Raw genomic sequence first — 14,441 nt, 5'->3', positions numbered from 1 at the left:
ATAAGCAGGCTGGCTGAACCCTTCAGTTCAGTTCTGTTCTGGCCTGTGAATAAACAAGAGCTGTTTGAAGAATCGCTGTGTCGTCTGATATGTTCACCCACAACTTAACACTGCCCACCTGTGGGGAAGGGAGGGCATAAATTATCACAATATAGTTCAGAGAAGTGGGGGGAAATGGGTTTCATTTCCTGTACCTATTTTGCAATATGTTTGGACTAAGATCAACCAAAACTGAGTAAACTACCACAGTATTTCATAAAACAAAACACACAACCTCACAATTTGATCTGTGCAAAATTGATCAAAGTTAAAAAAAACATAAAAGGTTAGTTCTGTTATGGTCTGGGGTTAAGCTATGGGTGGTTCTGTGCTGTTAGGCCTAAAAGAAAAGACCAACTCAGATTAAGGTGATGTTTCTTTGGGACCAAAGAGGGGGAGACACTGAACTCCATTTTAAAGGTTAATCATTAATGAGCTGCTGATCCTCACTATGTATTGATGAGCAGGGGGGGCTATTCCTTTCCTTCCTGTGCCCACATCACGCAGGAAAGCAGCCTCTCTTCTTGTGTAAAAAGGCAAAGAGATGAGAGGCTTCCTGATCTTTTCACTTCTGTTCCTTTCCTGCCTTGCTGTTAGTCCTGAGATTCCAAAGAACAGGAAGAAGAAAGGTGAGTTGCCAACTTTCCAGATTTTTAACATGCATTTGTGGAAACTGCGCTGTGGCCGTGCTGAGTAAATGGCAGATGCTGTTCGAGGACAGATAATGGGAAAATTCGAAAAAATGTGGGTCTGCTTTGAGCACAAGGTGGGCAGGATTGGGCTCACATTTTCCCCGAATTGCTAACTCTTATAACAAGACTGAAGTGGCTTTGCAAAAGAAAAAGAAGAAAGATTAGCACCCATAAGTATCTGCTCATTGGGAAACTGAGTATTCTGTTAGTAAGACTGAAATACTCGTGAAAATCTAGGCGACCTCAAGGTAGCTGAGCAAAGCCAGCCACGGCTGGATCAAGCAGGGCACATCTGCTTGCAATAGTTTAATCGTGTGTGTGTGTGTGTGTGTGTGTGTGTGTGTAATATTTGTGGTCTCAAGGAAAATCCCACATCTGGGCTCTCATTCTCGGCTCCCTTTTGTTCATCTGAGTTGTATCCTGAAGTAGCACAACATCCTGTTCCTTTGAATTAAAGAGACCCTGGCAAAACATCCGTTTGTGTAAGATCAATGTAAAGTGAGAAGGGCTGCTGCAAGTTCTGTTGGTTTAACCAATAGGTTTATAAAGCAATGTTTTAGTTAGTCCCCAAGTGGACGGAGGCCAACTTCAACATGGTGGGAGCAAATTTTGGATCACTGGGCCTGAGAGCCCACACCACTCCTGGAGCCAACTGGGCAGTGGCGATGGAGGAGGAAACAGATGGAGGAGGTGGCAATTTGTAGCATGGTGGGGGAAGCGCAGTGGGGGGGGGTCAGGTTAAGCATGTCTTCACCATCACTTCTCAAAACAGCCCCTTCTGATGTTTCCTTTTTAAAAACATTGGGACTGTATGACCCTCCTTGCATTGCCTCCCCTTATAACAACATGGGTGCTTACACACAGGTGAATATACCTACTGCAAGAATGGAGTGGTGCTTTTTTATTATTTTACCAGGATTTTTTTTTTATAAAAAAAAACACAAAATATTGTTAGCTACTTTGAAGGCTTATTGGTGGAACAGCAGTCTAGAAATATTAGTAAAAAAATAATAGCATGAGAAAAAAATTGGTAGGAGAATTTTTTAAAATGCAGGATGTAAGTGACCATTGGGCAGCTCCAGAAAGGCTGCTTTTTGGTTTTGAACTCCTGCACCAACAATTGCCTGCTCTCTCTTGCTCTCACTCTCCTGCTCTTATAGGAGGCTGCAGTAATAGCTCTGCAGGCTCAACACTTATAATAATAATAATTTTATTATTTATACCCCACCCATCTGGCTGGGTTTCCCCAGCCACTCTGGGCGGCTCCCAATAGAGGACTAAAAACGGAATAAAACTTCAAACATTTAAAACTTCCCTAAACATTAAAGTTGGAATGAGTCTGAAACCTGAATTTAGCAGAGTTTAGGAGCAGCCTTTTAGAGCGGGGAATGGGGATCAAATCTGAACAGCCAGATTTCTCTGAATAGCCTCCACCTGCCCTGGTATCTTTTATCTCTTCCTTGTAGCTAAAGTTTTGGTAAATTCTATTGCTGCTCATAACCCATCTTACCTGTTCAAATCTGGTTGCGATGTAACTGGCACAGCAATCAGTTGTGCTTAAACCAATTCTCAAGGGAAAAGGTCACCCCTTTACAAACAAGTCATCGACCTGTACTGGGTTTGGGGGTTTTCATGAAAACCGTATGTACAACCCTCTAGCAAACAGAGGAGCCCCTTCGCTTCTGTCCTTTAACAGCAGTCCTGCTGAGCCATGTGTTGAAATGGTCCCATTGCAAAAGGATATTGCAAACTCTTTTTTTTAAAATGTACCCACTTGCAAAGGGAATACCTACTTAAAAGAGCACGCCTAATAGAACATCAACTTGTGTGCTGAATACACTATAGAGGTCAAGTCTAGTTTTGGTGAGGGTCAGTTTAGTCTTGTTGATTTTCTGCAATTTGCAGGAAGCACAATTAAAATGGGGACCGCACATGGCACATAATGTAAGGTTATGCCACCCTGCAAGTAGGTTTGTATCAAAATGCGAACCAAATCAACCGCTTAGGGACATGAGTCTCTTTATTGCGTCATGCTTGCCATTTCCATGAAGAACTGGATGTTCCAGGAGTGGCTTGTAACCACGTCAGTAAAAAAAGACACACTGTAAGCCTTTAATAAAGTACAAGCTGCTTACTTGCAAACAGACAAGCTGAGCCGCAGAAAATAGTCACTAGCCCTAGGAATGCCAACCTTTCTTTCTTTCTTTTTTGTAAATAATTTTTATTTGATTTTACAAGTGTAAAATTGTAATAATATCAAATACATACTCAGATTTAGAGATTTCTCTGAATCTCAAGACTTCCCACCACCCCCTCCATAGGTCCTATTGTCATCAATTTCAGATGCATATTATTTCATCATCCAGATTTTAAGTCTATCCATATCATCCAAAGTATTTGTTACATTACAAGTGTGGTTAAAATCTGCTATTGTTTTCATTTGCTTACAGTGGTCTCTTAAATAAATTATAAATGTTTCCCATTCTTTCTTGAAAGTTTTGTCTTGGTTCCTGAGCCTTCTGGTCAGTTTTGCCATTTTGGCGTAGTCCAACAGCTTAATTTGCCATTCTTCTCTGGCAGGGACTTTGTCTTCTTCCCATCTCTGGGCTAGTAGCATCCGTGCGGCTGTCGTAGCATACATGAAAAGTCTTTTCTGCTCCTTTGGAATCTTGGTACCTGTTGTTGTTGTTGTTTAGTCATTTAGTCGTGTCCGACTCTTCGTGACCCCATGGACCAGAGCACGCCAGGCACTTCTGTCTTCCACTGCCTCCCGCAGTTTGGTCAAACTCATGCTGGTAACTTCAAGAACACTGTCCTGCCATCTCGTCCTCTGTCGTCCCCTTCTCCTTGTGCCCTCCATCTTTCCCAGCATCAGGGTCTTTTCCAGGGAGTCTTCTCTTCTCATGAGGTGGCCAAAGTCTTGGAGCCTCAGCTTCACGATCTGTCCTTCCAGTGAGCACCCAGGGCTCATTTCCTTAAGAATGGATGCGTTTGATCTTCTTGCAGTCCATGGGACTCTCAAGAGTCTCCTCCAACACCATAATTCAAAAGAATCAATTCTTCAGCGATCAGCCTTCTTTATGGTCCAGCTCTCACTTCCATACATCACTACTGGGAAAACCATAGCTTTTACTATACGGACCTTTGTTGGCAAGGTGATGTCTCTGCTTTTTAAGATGCTGTCCAGGTTTGTCTACAATTCCTTAAAAAAATGCTTCTGGATTCTTTATAAAGGTTATTTTAAACATTTTTTTTCATTTCATTATATATCATTTCCCAGAATGCCTTTACTACCTTACACGTCCATTAGGAATGCCGACCTTTCAAACAGCATCGACCCCCACAAAAGCACACACTCTTGCAGTTTCCACTGAGACTGCTTTTTTCCAGCCAATAGCGAAATTCAGTGCTTTTCTCACTGCTAGCATCAAGCTATTTCTCCGGTCTCCAGCTACAAATGCACACAAGCAGAACACTCATTTCCAGTCCTAGCTCTTCCTGATACGTGTAAGCTGCAGATACCGGTTGCTCAGAGTAGCCACCGGTCATCACAAGCCATTAAGCAAGCGACTGAGCTGTCCAAAAGCCAAGAGAGGTGGGCACCTCTCCACTCAGCGCAGCACAGCAGCATCCCGTAATGCTCTTTTAATGAGAACTTTGGACCCAGCCCTCTCAGCCAGCTTTTATCTCTGACAGGCATAGCTGAACAGTGTTTGCTTAGCAACGGCAGCCATTCTTATGTCAAATACCACACTCACTTTCGCTATGGTTAATTGGAATGATGTTGCCCGGTGCCACAGTCATCAAGATGCTGAATTCTTTTTTCCGATGGGTGGAGAAATGCAAAGAAAAGCAAGAGCGGGAGGAGGATGCTGGCTCCATGACAACATCTGAGAAATTGATTTTAGCATCAATTAAAGATTTATGGCTTCAGGAAAGTTAGGGGATTTTGCTTCCACCTTGCTTTTGTATACTGAAATGGATTAAATAGAATACAACTAGCCTCAAAATATTATTTCCCACACCAGCTTCTTAACAATTGTAGGGTGACTTTTGAAATTCTAAGCATTTGCCATTCCTCCATATTTCTGGTGGCTAAATAGATAGCATTACCCACAGGCATTTCACAGGTGGAAATAGAAAGGATTACTGCCTCCCTCCTTGCACATTTGAGGTGGGGAAAGCTCATTTACACTGGGCGTGTTGTTGTTGGTTTAATTCTGTAGTAGCCTGTCCTCAGCTGGTTTCAAAGCCAAGTGCTGAATATATACTAGAACAGGGGATGAGGAACCTGGAATTGTTTGGTTCCAACTCCCATCAGTCCCTCTCAGTACAGCAAAAGGTCAGAGATTGTGGGAATTTCAGTCCTTCAGCATCAGGAGGTCCACAGCTTTCCCATCCCTGATCTGGAGGCTGCTTTTCTAACCTAGCCTCACATTTGGCACCTGCTTTGAGGGTTCTGCTCTGGAAAAAAAGGAAACAGAAATAGATCGAACTACTCCTGAGCAAGTGCAGAGTGCATTTCCCTCACTGCTGAAGGACTCCAGAGAGTCCTCTGTAAAATGAAATCTGGAAGGGGAGGCGGGTCGGAAGATGGAGCCTTTGAAACCCTGGACAGAAGAGGCCACATGTTCACATGGCAACAGTTGCTTGCAAATCCCTCACCTTGACACACTCAACTACAAGGTTTGTTCAGGAGACATTGGGGGTGCAATAAGATTGCACCCAAATTTTCACTGACTTTGTTTTAAAAACATGCACGTGTTTTCGGGTTTCTTTTGTCGCTTTGCCAAACTGCTTTCACTGGCGCTGTTTACCAGATAACACTTATCTAAAAAGCACCTCCAGGCAACAGAAAACAAATGAGAAATGCCAGCCAGAAGGAAACACAAGACTGGAATTCTGCTTCCTCTCCGCCCCACTGCCCTGTATATTGCGAGCTGATTTTGCAGCTTGGTGTTCTGGTGCTGAATGAATAAATGGTTGACACGACATGGCTTCTCCAACGGGATCCTCTCCCCTTCCTTAGCATTTCAGAAAGAGAGAAACCACGCCTTTGGCAAAGGTTAGGCTGGGCCTCAGGGAAAATGTTTGGCATCAGGCAGTTCTGCCTGCAACCATTTCCAATCAGCATAAGTACGTTTTTCATGGCAGTCACTGGCAAGAGTGACAGAAGGGCTCAGCTCCAGGCATTTGCCAAGGCTGCCTCGTGAAGCCACCCATTTGCCGGTGGCACTGAGTAAACTATTTTCTGATGGGGCCTGATGTGGATAAGAAACTACAGTGTTTTCCTACTCCAAGCTGGAAGAAGAATAGGGCCACAGCAACAGTCCATCCAATGGACTGGTGGGACATTTGGCCCCAGAAGTGGCTCAGCCATAGGACAGTGTTGCTTTCGGTACAGAAAGAGCAGCACTTGGAGAAATGAATGCTGGAAGCAAACAGCCTAAGAAACTCAAAGAATAATCTTTTGCGTAGTGCCAGGCATGGGTCCTGTGATGCAAAAGGAACTGTTTCTTTGCCATCTTCCATCCCTTTTTTCAAAATGTGCCAAAGGCTGGAGGTTTTCTGCAGACCCCTGGCCCAGGTACAGTTACCAGTTACTTGAACAGCATTAGGGTGCAATGAAGGGCATTGCATGTCTTTAAAACAACAACAGGTGCAGCTGTTTTTTACATAATGTATCTCTCGCTAAAATAAAGAAACCCTTCTGGAACAGTAGCTGAATAGTGCACTGTGGGAGTACCAGGAAACAGCAGACAGAGAGAACCCATCTGGGCAGTAGCCTAAGCAGACTTTTGTGATTAATGTAACCCTTGAACATGCCATATTGTAAAGGACTTTTCAATATGAACGCATTCTGGTCACAACTCCAGGGACTCCGTTCATGGCCAGATGAGGACTGGTTTGTTTTCATTAAACCTTTTGTAGCAGGAGAATGTGCTGAGATTGGAAGGATGAGATTTCCCAGAACCTGACATCCTGTCCTTCCCTTCTCCTCTTCCTCTTTCACAAACAGGGTGGACACATGGATTGAATTAAGCAGAGCTGAATTTACCATTCACCTCCACCACATCCCTCCCAGGGCCTCAGACTCTCTCCATTCAATTATTCCAAACTCTGCCAACAAGAAATACTAGCTAGAATGTGTGAAATATTCCCCCCTAGTTAATTATGAATGGAGGGACTTAATTTCTCCCTTGGTCTTCAGGCTCTAAATTCAATTATTCCAAAACCTGCAAATAAGAAATACTCACTAGAAATGTGTGTGTGAAGTTTTCACCCTAGTTAATTATGAATAGAGGGATTTAATAGCAACCCAGCAGTAAATAAGTACTGTACACTCCTTGAATTAATATCTTCCCCAGGCCTGAGAGTGTCTCTTTCTAGTCAGGAACAGCCCTCACAGGGTACAAGCTGAGCAACAGGAACCAAAAGCTGGGCACTATTAAAGACAACAGAGAGGGAGACAGCTGCATCATATGAACAAAGACTGTACTAGTGGGCACTGAGCCAAGGGGGCGCCCTCTCAAAGCCTAATAAGCGAGGCACTGGGCAGTGGAAGGAGACATGAGCTTCTGGACTGGGTCCTCCGGTCCTGGAGTCCTCCCTCCTCCTTCCCAAAGCCTAGTTGGTGCTTTTCCAGCTTTGGGAAGGAGGCACAAGGGCTGGGGTGGGGCTGCCAAATTTTGGCCTCACACAGGGCACCATAGTATCCAATTCCACCGCTGCCGATGCACATTTGCTCCGATATAAATTAAATGGAGTTCAGTGAGGCACAGGTAATTGGGTTCAGGATTTCAGCATAGTTTTACAGACTTTAGGTGAGGTATGTTACTTTTATGCTCATTTAACAGATGGGGAAGTAAGCCTGAGAAAGAGTGATAGCTGATGCAAGTAGTCCCAGGCCCCAGTTAACCCATGAAGGCATTCCACTCCAAACAGGGGCAGGCAGCCTTTTCCTGCAGAGGGTGCCATTCCCTTGAAGGCAATCTGTCAGAGGTTGCCTGCCAATTGGGCGGGGCTGCAGCCATGGTGGGCAGGGCCATCCTTCTCACCTCTTCCCTTCCTGCCTCCCCTTCTCTCTCTCCCGATCCCCACCCAACAGCTGCCAGAGAGGGACAGATTGCTCTTGCCAGTTGCCTCGAGTATCACATAAAATAAGGCAGAGGGCCACAGGTTGCCCACCAGGGTCTTAAAAGGTGAAGTTTTGCTCTCTACAAGAAGCCCTGCTGTTCCGCTGATCAGCCTCACTCTGCAGATATAAACAAGATGTTTGTATTTTGAATGAAACCACACAATAATCAACCATGCAAAACATTTCACAGTTACTGGAAGCATATTGTGTGCTTTAAAAAAAAAAGAAAAATCTTCTTCTATGGTGGAGCTGGTTTTTTTGTTTCACTCGTTTATAAAGACTCCTAAATTAAGACGTAGATGAACCATAGCTCTACTGCAGAACAAGAAAGCAGCAGACAAGAGAGGGTGGTCCTGGGCCATAGTCCAAAGATGCTTTCTGATTAATAAGATAACCCTTTGATCACGCCCTCCTCAGCCTTGTGGGATTCCAAGGCAGAAGTCCAGAAAGCTGTTCCCCCTTCCTCCACTTGCTGGCATCAGTTCCTCCTCCAGTGTCCTGCAAGAGAATATGACGCTCCTAATGCCTAGAATCATAGAATCATAGAATCATAGAATCATAGAGTTGGAAGAGACCACAAGGGCCATCGAGTCCAACCCCCTGCCAAGCAGGAAACACCATCAGAGCACTCCTGACATATGGTTGTCAAGCCTCTGCTTAAAGACCTCCAAAGAAGGAGACTCCACCACACTCCTTGGCAGCAAATTCCACTGTCAAACAGCTCTTACTGTCAGGAAGTTCTTCCTAATGTTTAGGCGGAATCTTCTTTCTTGTAGTTTGGAACCATTGCTCCGTGTCCGCTTCTCTGGAGCAGCAGAAAACAACCTTTCTCCCTCCTCTATGTGACATCCTTTTATATATTTGAACATGGCTATCATATCACCCCTTAACCTCCTCTTCTCCAGGCTAAACATGCCCAGCTCCCTTAGCCGTTCCTCATAAGGCATCGTTTCCAGGCCTTTGACCATTTTGGTTGCCCTCCTCTGGACACGTTCCGGTTTGTCAGTGTCCTTCTTGAACTGTGGTGCCCAGAACTGGACACAGTACTCCAGGTGAGGTCTGACCAGAGCAGAATACAGTGGCACTATTACTTTCCTTGATCTAGATGCTATACTCCTATTGATGCAGCCCAGAATTGCATTGGCTTTTTTAGCTGCCGCGTCACACTGTTGGCTCATGTCAAGTTTGTGGTCAATGGCAGAACTTCTAAGTGGAGAATGTGCTGTGTCTGCAGAACCAATGAGAGTGTGGCAGTTAGGCGTGGGCACAATTCTGCCCCCCTTCTTTGTGCCCATTACACAATTTTGACCTCTTCACGGCCATTCTAGACAGTCAGAGAAGCTGGGTGCCAACGTCTTCTTGGAAGGCCCTACTGTGGGCTGGTGGGGCTGAGATGTTTCATGCCCCACAAGCGCAACAAAACAGCATGTATGGAAGACAATGAGCCCAGAGCTCTTCTCCTTCACATGCTAAATGTCTATGCATCAGGGATGTCTTCCCTTTCTTCAGATATACAACACTGGCAGCAAGCCTGAAGTGGTTGAGTCCATGCATCATTTTAACACTTAGTTCAGCTGACTGCATAAACTGGAATTAACCTTTGGGTAAGGAGAGGTGATGGGGACCACCAAAGGTCATACATTAATGTTTAACTAAGTGTTTGCTATGCTTCCTTTCCAAAGGTTGTACTCTTAAGAGCCCCAGGAGGAGATACATTTTTCCACCTCACTTTTTTAAATGGCTTGAATACATATAAAGTGGACGCTCTGTGCGGGATGCACATTCGCAACATGCAGCAGCGCATCTGCACACACGCTTCTGCACATGCACAAAGCTCGATTTAGCGCTTCTGCACATACGCCACCGCCAAAACCCGGAAGTAACCCGTTTTGGTACTTCCGGGTTTCGGCGGTCCATAACCCGAAAAAACGCAGCCTGAAGCGTCTGTAACCTGAGGTATGACTGTAGATTCCAAATCCTTTAAAATTCATACATAATAGTTACACTTTGCCTTCAAATAGCTCTTTAACATAGTTATGCTCTGTCACATTATTTCACAGTAATCCTCATAACAACCCTCTAAGGTGGGTGTCAGGGAACTGCCATCGGAGCCAAGGGAGGAGAGAGGGCTCCAGAGGGATGCCGGAGAGGGTCTCCCAGTAGGGAGAGAGGCAGCTCATCCGCTGGGGAAGGAAATCAGCGTAGCACCAGTGGAGAAGGGGGGCAGATGGGGGAATCGGAGAAAAGGCTCCTGGACCAGCGGGGAGAGCACAGGTCCTCCGCTGCCCACACCCTCCCTGTGCAGAAGACTTCTGCGCAGGGAGAGTAGGAGGCGACCTGGCGTCAAAGAACTTCTTTGCTGGAAGAAGTTCAAGAAACGCCCACTGACGGATTCTGCCAGCGATTGAGACAGCCACGAGTGCAAGGCTGTCCAGAGGGAAAGGGTTCAACCAGGCAAGCTAGCCAGGAGTGGCGGCAACTTACGCACGAGCAACCCCCTTAGAACCATTACAGTGGGTGAGCACCATGAGCCTACAGGATCAGGCCAGTGGAACCATCTAGTCCAGCATCCTGTTCTCACAACAGCCAGCCAGGTATCGACAAAAATAGAGTGGCTTGCCAAATTATTTGAGTACTACAATATATCCAAAACAATGGGAGAAATTGGAAGGATCTCAAAAGAGAAGATAGATAGGGACTGGAAGAAAAATCTCTTTGACCCATGCCTGCCAATCACAAGACAAACAGAAGTGTAGATGACCCTTGACTCTGTAGAAGGCAACTTCCTACGTCCAACAATCAACACACCAGCAGTGAGGGCTCAGGCGCCTCAAACTCTGTTTAAAAAAACAAAAAACTGCCGCCTCTGCAAAAAAAAAAAAAAGGAACGAAGATACCAGTACAAGCAGCATTTCCACTCTAAAGCTCCCATGTCTTGCCTTGATGACATAATACATTTTTTAATGAACATTGTGTGCCCATTTCCTAGAATGATTGACAGCACAGAAAGCTGGAGGATATTTTCATTCTCCGGGCTAACAACATGCAGTTTATATCAAGGAAAACACAGGAGAGAGAAATATAAATATGTACCAATGGGAATTATGGGACCAATTCACGCTTACCCACAGTGGCGTGAAGCACTTTCCCCAAGGTGTGATCACACCCTGCTCTGACAATCTGTGTGCAGTGGCGTAGCGTGGGTTGTCAGCACCCGGGGCAAGGCAAGTAATTTGCGCCCCCTAACCCGTGGATTCGTGCCCCCTAACCCTAACCCCCAGATGTTGCGCCTGGTGCGGCCGGGCCCCCCTGCAACCCCCCACACTACGCCACTGTCTGTGTGTGAAGGAGCCATGACTGGAGATAGGGGGGGGGGTTCATATGCGTGGCGGTGGGGAAGCCTTGTCCTCAGCTGCTTTTGTCCCAGTGGGCTGGGCTCAATCTGAAGGGCTCAAGTGACAAAAGGGGAGATTTTGGTTGCTGAGTGCAATTTGGAAATGGAACCAATTATTTCCCAATTCTATTAAATTTTGTATTTAAAACATTTCGAAACCTCTCTTCTGACACGTTTTAAAAATAAAATTGGTTGGCTTGTGGAATACAGTCATACCTTGGTTGTCGAACGGAATCCTTTCCCAAAGTCCGTTCGACTTCCAAAATGTTCAAAAACCAAGGCACGGCTTCTGGTTGGCTGATTGGCCCCGGAAACAATGCCAACAGCCGAAACAGACGTTCAGCTTCCCAAAAACGTTTGCAAACCAGAACACTTACTTCGGGGTTTGCGGCGTTCTAGAGCCAAAACGTCTGAGGGTATATCATACCCTCCAACATGCTGCAGAGGAAAATCAGGACACACCTCTTTTGGGGCCATGTCCTCACTGAAGCCAAAACATGACATCCCAGAATCTAATCAGAAGCCAGGATGGCTTCTGTAATTCCAGGATGTCCCAGTCAAATCAGGAAATTTATTTAACAACAACAACAACAACAACAACAACACACACACACACAGAGAGAGAGAGAGAGAGAGAGAAATTCTTGATCTTGTTTTGGTCAACCCCCAAAAGCCAATGCCTTTTTGAGTCAAAGATATTCATCGTTTGAACTCTGTGGCTTTCCCTAGGTGGGGCAGCCTTGCCAATTTGTACCAGGCTTGCACAACTGCTTCCCAAAATTTTAAACAAAGTGGCTTAGACCTCAAGATCACTTAGGAGGGGGCAAGTTTACCACCTCCTCCCAGCAGCGGCCCCCACCCCGCTCAAGGGCAGTGTGTTCAAGTCTGCTGAGTGGGCTCAAAGCACCAACCTTTTGGCCAATGGCAGCTGATGTCCCCCAGCCCTGGTGGGGCTGCTAGAAGGTCCCAAGAGATGGCCAAGTTGCTCCGGTTTTCTCTCCATCCTAGCTCAGTACTCTTGATTCTGACATGCAGCAGCTCCTCAGGGTTTCAAATGGAATTATTTCCCAGGCCTACCTGCAGATGCCAAAAACTGAACTTGAGCATTTCTGCATGCAGAGCAAGTGTTCTACCACTGAGGTATTGGTCTTTCCTCTAAAAAGTAAGGTTCTAGTCCTCATAAAGGTAAAGGGACCCCTGACCATTAAGTCCAATCGTGACCGACTCTGGGGTTGTGGCGCTCATCTCGCTCTATAGGCCGAGGGAGCCGGCGTTTGTCCACAGACAGCTTCCGGGTCATGTGGCCAGCATGACTAAGCCACTTCTGGCGAACCAGAGCAGCGCGCGGAAATGTCGTTTACCTTCCCTCCAGAGCAGTACCTATTTATCTACTTGCACTTTGATGTGCTTTCGAACTGCTAGGTTGGCAGGAGCAGGACCGAGCAACGGGAGCTCACCCCATTGTGGGGATTCAAACCGCCGACCTTCTGATCAGCAAGTCCTAGGCTCTGTGGTTTAACCCACAGCGCCACCCGCGTCCCTTCTAGTCTTCATGGTTCTACATAAATAGGAAGCAGCCGTATGCCGAGTCAGACCCTTGGCCCACCCGGCTCAGTAATGTCAGCACTAACTGGCAACATCTCCCCCAGGGTTTCAGCCTTACCTGGAGATTCTATGCCAGGTATTGAACTTGAGAACTTCTGCCTCCAGAGCATATGCTCTCCCATGAATCTATAGGCCCTTCCCATGAGGGACTTGGCAGCGCCCCCTCTGCACACCCCCCCCCCCCCAATGAAGCTGTTGTAAGAATTCTGGTGCTATGCATGAGGCATCCAAAACAACCGAGAGTATTGCATAAATGCTAATTATTAATACCTCTGTGGTCAATTAAAGTGAAACTTTCACCTACATGTTTTTTATCTTGTCCATTTGCAGCTTTCATTTGCCAATAAAAAATGTTCAGGAAAGCACTAAAAAAAATAAAATTCCCATTACGCTGCAAAATATTTTAAGAGAGTTTGTTGGCTCAGGCATTTCAAGATGGTGCTGAGCTGTCAATTATATATTTCCAGTTTAGAGAAATACTGTGGTTCTCTGACCTAGATTTCAGGGATTTTTACTGATCTGTTTTTGTGGTTCCCTGCTGTATTTATTGTACTGTATTTCCTATCTGATCCTGCGGCTGGCACACCTAGTGACCTTAGGGGGCAAGGACGAGGGGGGCGGGGGAGCCTTTTCTTCAAAGAGACGCCACTAATCAGATTGTACCCTGTACACTCACAGTATTCTATGAATGTTTTAAAATTTACCTCAGTGTCCTTCCTGGAACAGTTGCTGAAATGAATTTCCTGGCCCGCTCAATGGCTATTTATTCCAGCTGATTGAAAACACATACAGAAAGAAATCCAAGCTTTAGGTGGAATGCATTGTCTTTAAGGCAATACAGTGATTAAAGACCATTTTTATCCCTAATTTGTACAGTTCCTGGGCATGTAGGGTGACGTGCTCCACCCCATCAGACCAGCCCAGAAGGGCTGACATCCGGCTGCAAAAAAAAAGCATTTGTGTGCCAAGGCAGGTCATGGGAGTTATTATTAGCTCTAATTAGCACACCCACGAGCATCTCAAGGTGAGGGAACGGCAGAGATGCACTCAGATCTTGGAAGGCAACTCAGAAGCAGCTCCCAAATGGCTGGGAGTCTGTCTAACACAGGCCTCACCAGTATATAACTTGGGGCATTTAACTCATAGGACATCAGCAGCAGAAAGGGATCCAAATGGGCATTCAAATGATGACTATTTAAACCTGTCCCAATCCTTTCACCAGCTCAGCCAAGGAGAGACAGAGAACCACTGAGTTTTGCCCTTCACGGTGAAAATTTGTTCAACTGTACATTTACAGGTTGAGTGGCAGGGCTTTTTTTCAGCCGGAACTCACCAGAAACTCAATTCCGGCACCTCCTAGCTGGGTGCCATTGCCATTATAAGAGAACAAGGGAGGCGTTCATGGTGAGTTCCAGCACCTCTTTTTCTAGAAAAAGAGCACTTTTGAGTGGGAATGGGAAGTCCCCAAGGTCAAGATAATGGAATTCCTCTCACGTAATTCTATAAATCTGTAAGGGACGCGGGTGGTGCTGTGGGTTAAACCACAGAGCCTAGGGCTTGCCGATCAGAAGGT

At 45.8% G+C, this 14,441-nt stretch overlaps 1 protein-coding gene across 1 annotated transcript in view; it reads left to right on the top strand.

The window, feature by feature from the left end:
• The first annotated feature begins 510 nt into the window (after window positions 1–510).
• LIPC (lipase C, hepatic type) overlaps window positions 511–14,441 on the top strand; it is a 56,827-nt gene continuing 42,896 nt past the window's right edge. The window contains exon 1 of the mRNA XM_081839092.1: window positions 511–668. Within this exon, the coding sequence (XP_081695218.1) occupies window positions 584–668 (85 nt within the window). The 5' untranslated portion in view covers window positions 511–583. The remainder of the gene's footprint in view (window positions 669–14,441) is intronic.

The sequence above is a fragment of the Podarcis erhardii genome, assembly GCF_964252035.2.
Source record: "Podarcis erhardii genome assembly, chromosome: 14".
NCBI lineage: Eukaryota > Metazoa > Chordata > Lepidosauria > Squamata > Lacertidae > Podarcis > Podarcis erhardii.
Note: the sequence above shows the minus strand (reverse complement) of the source record. Positions and strands in the feature narration are given on the sequence as shown.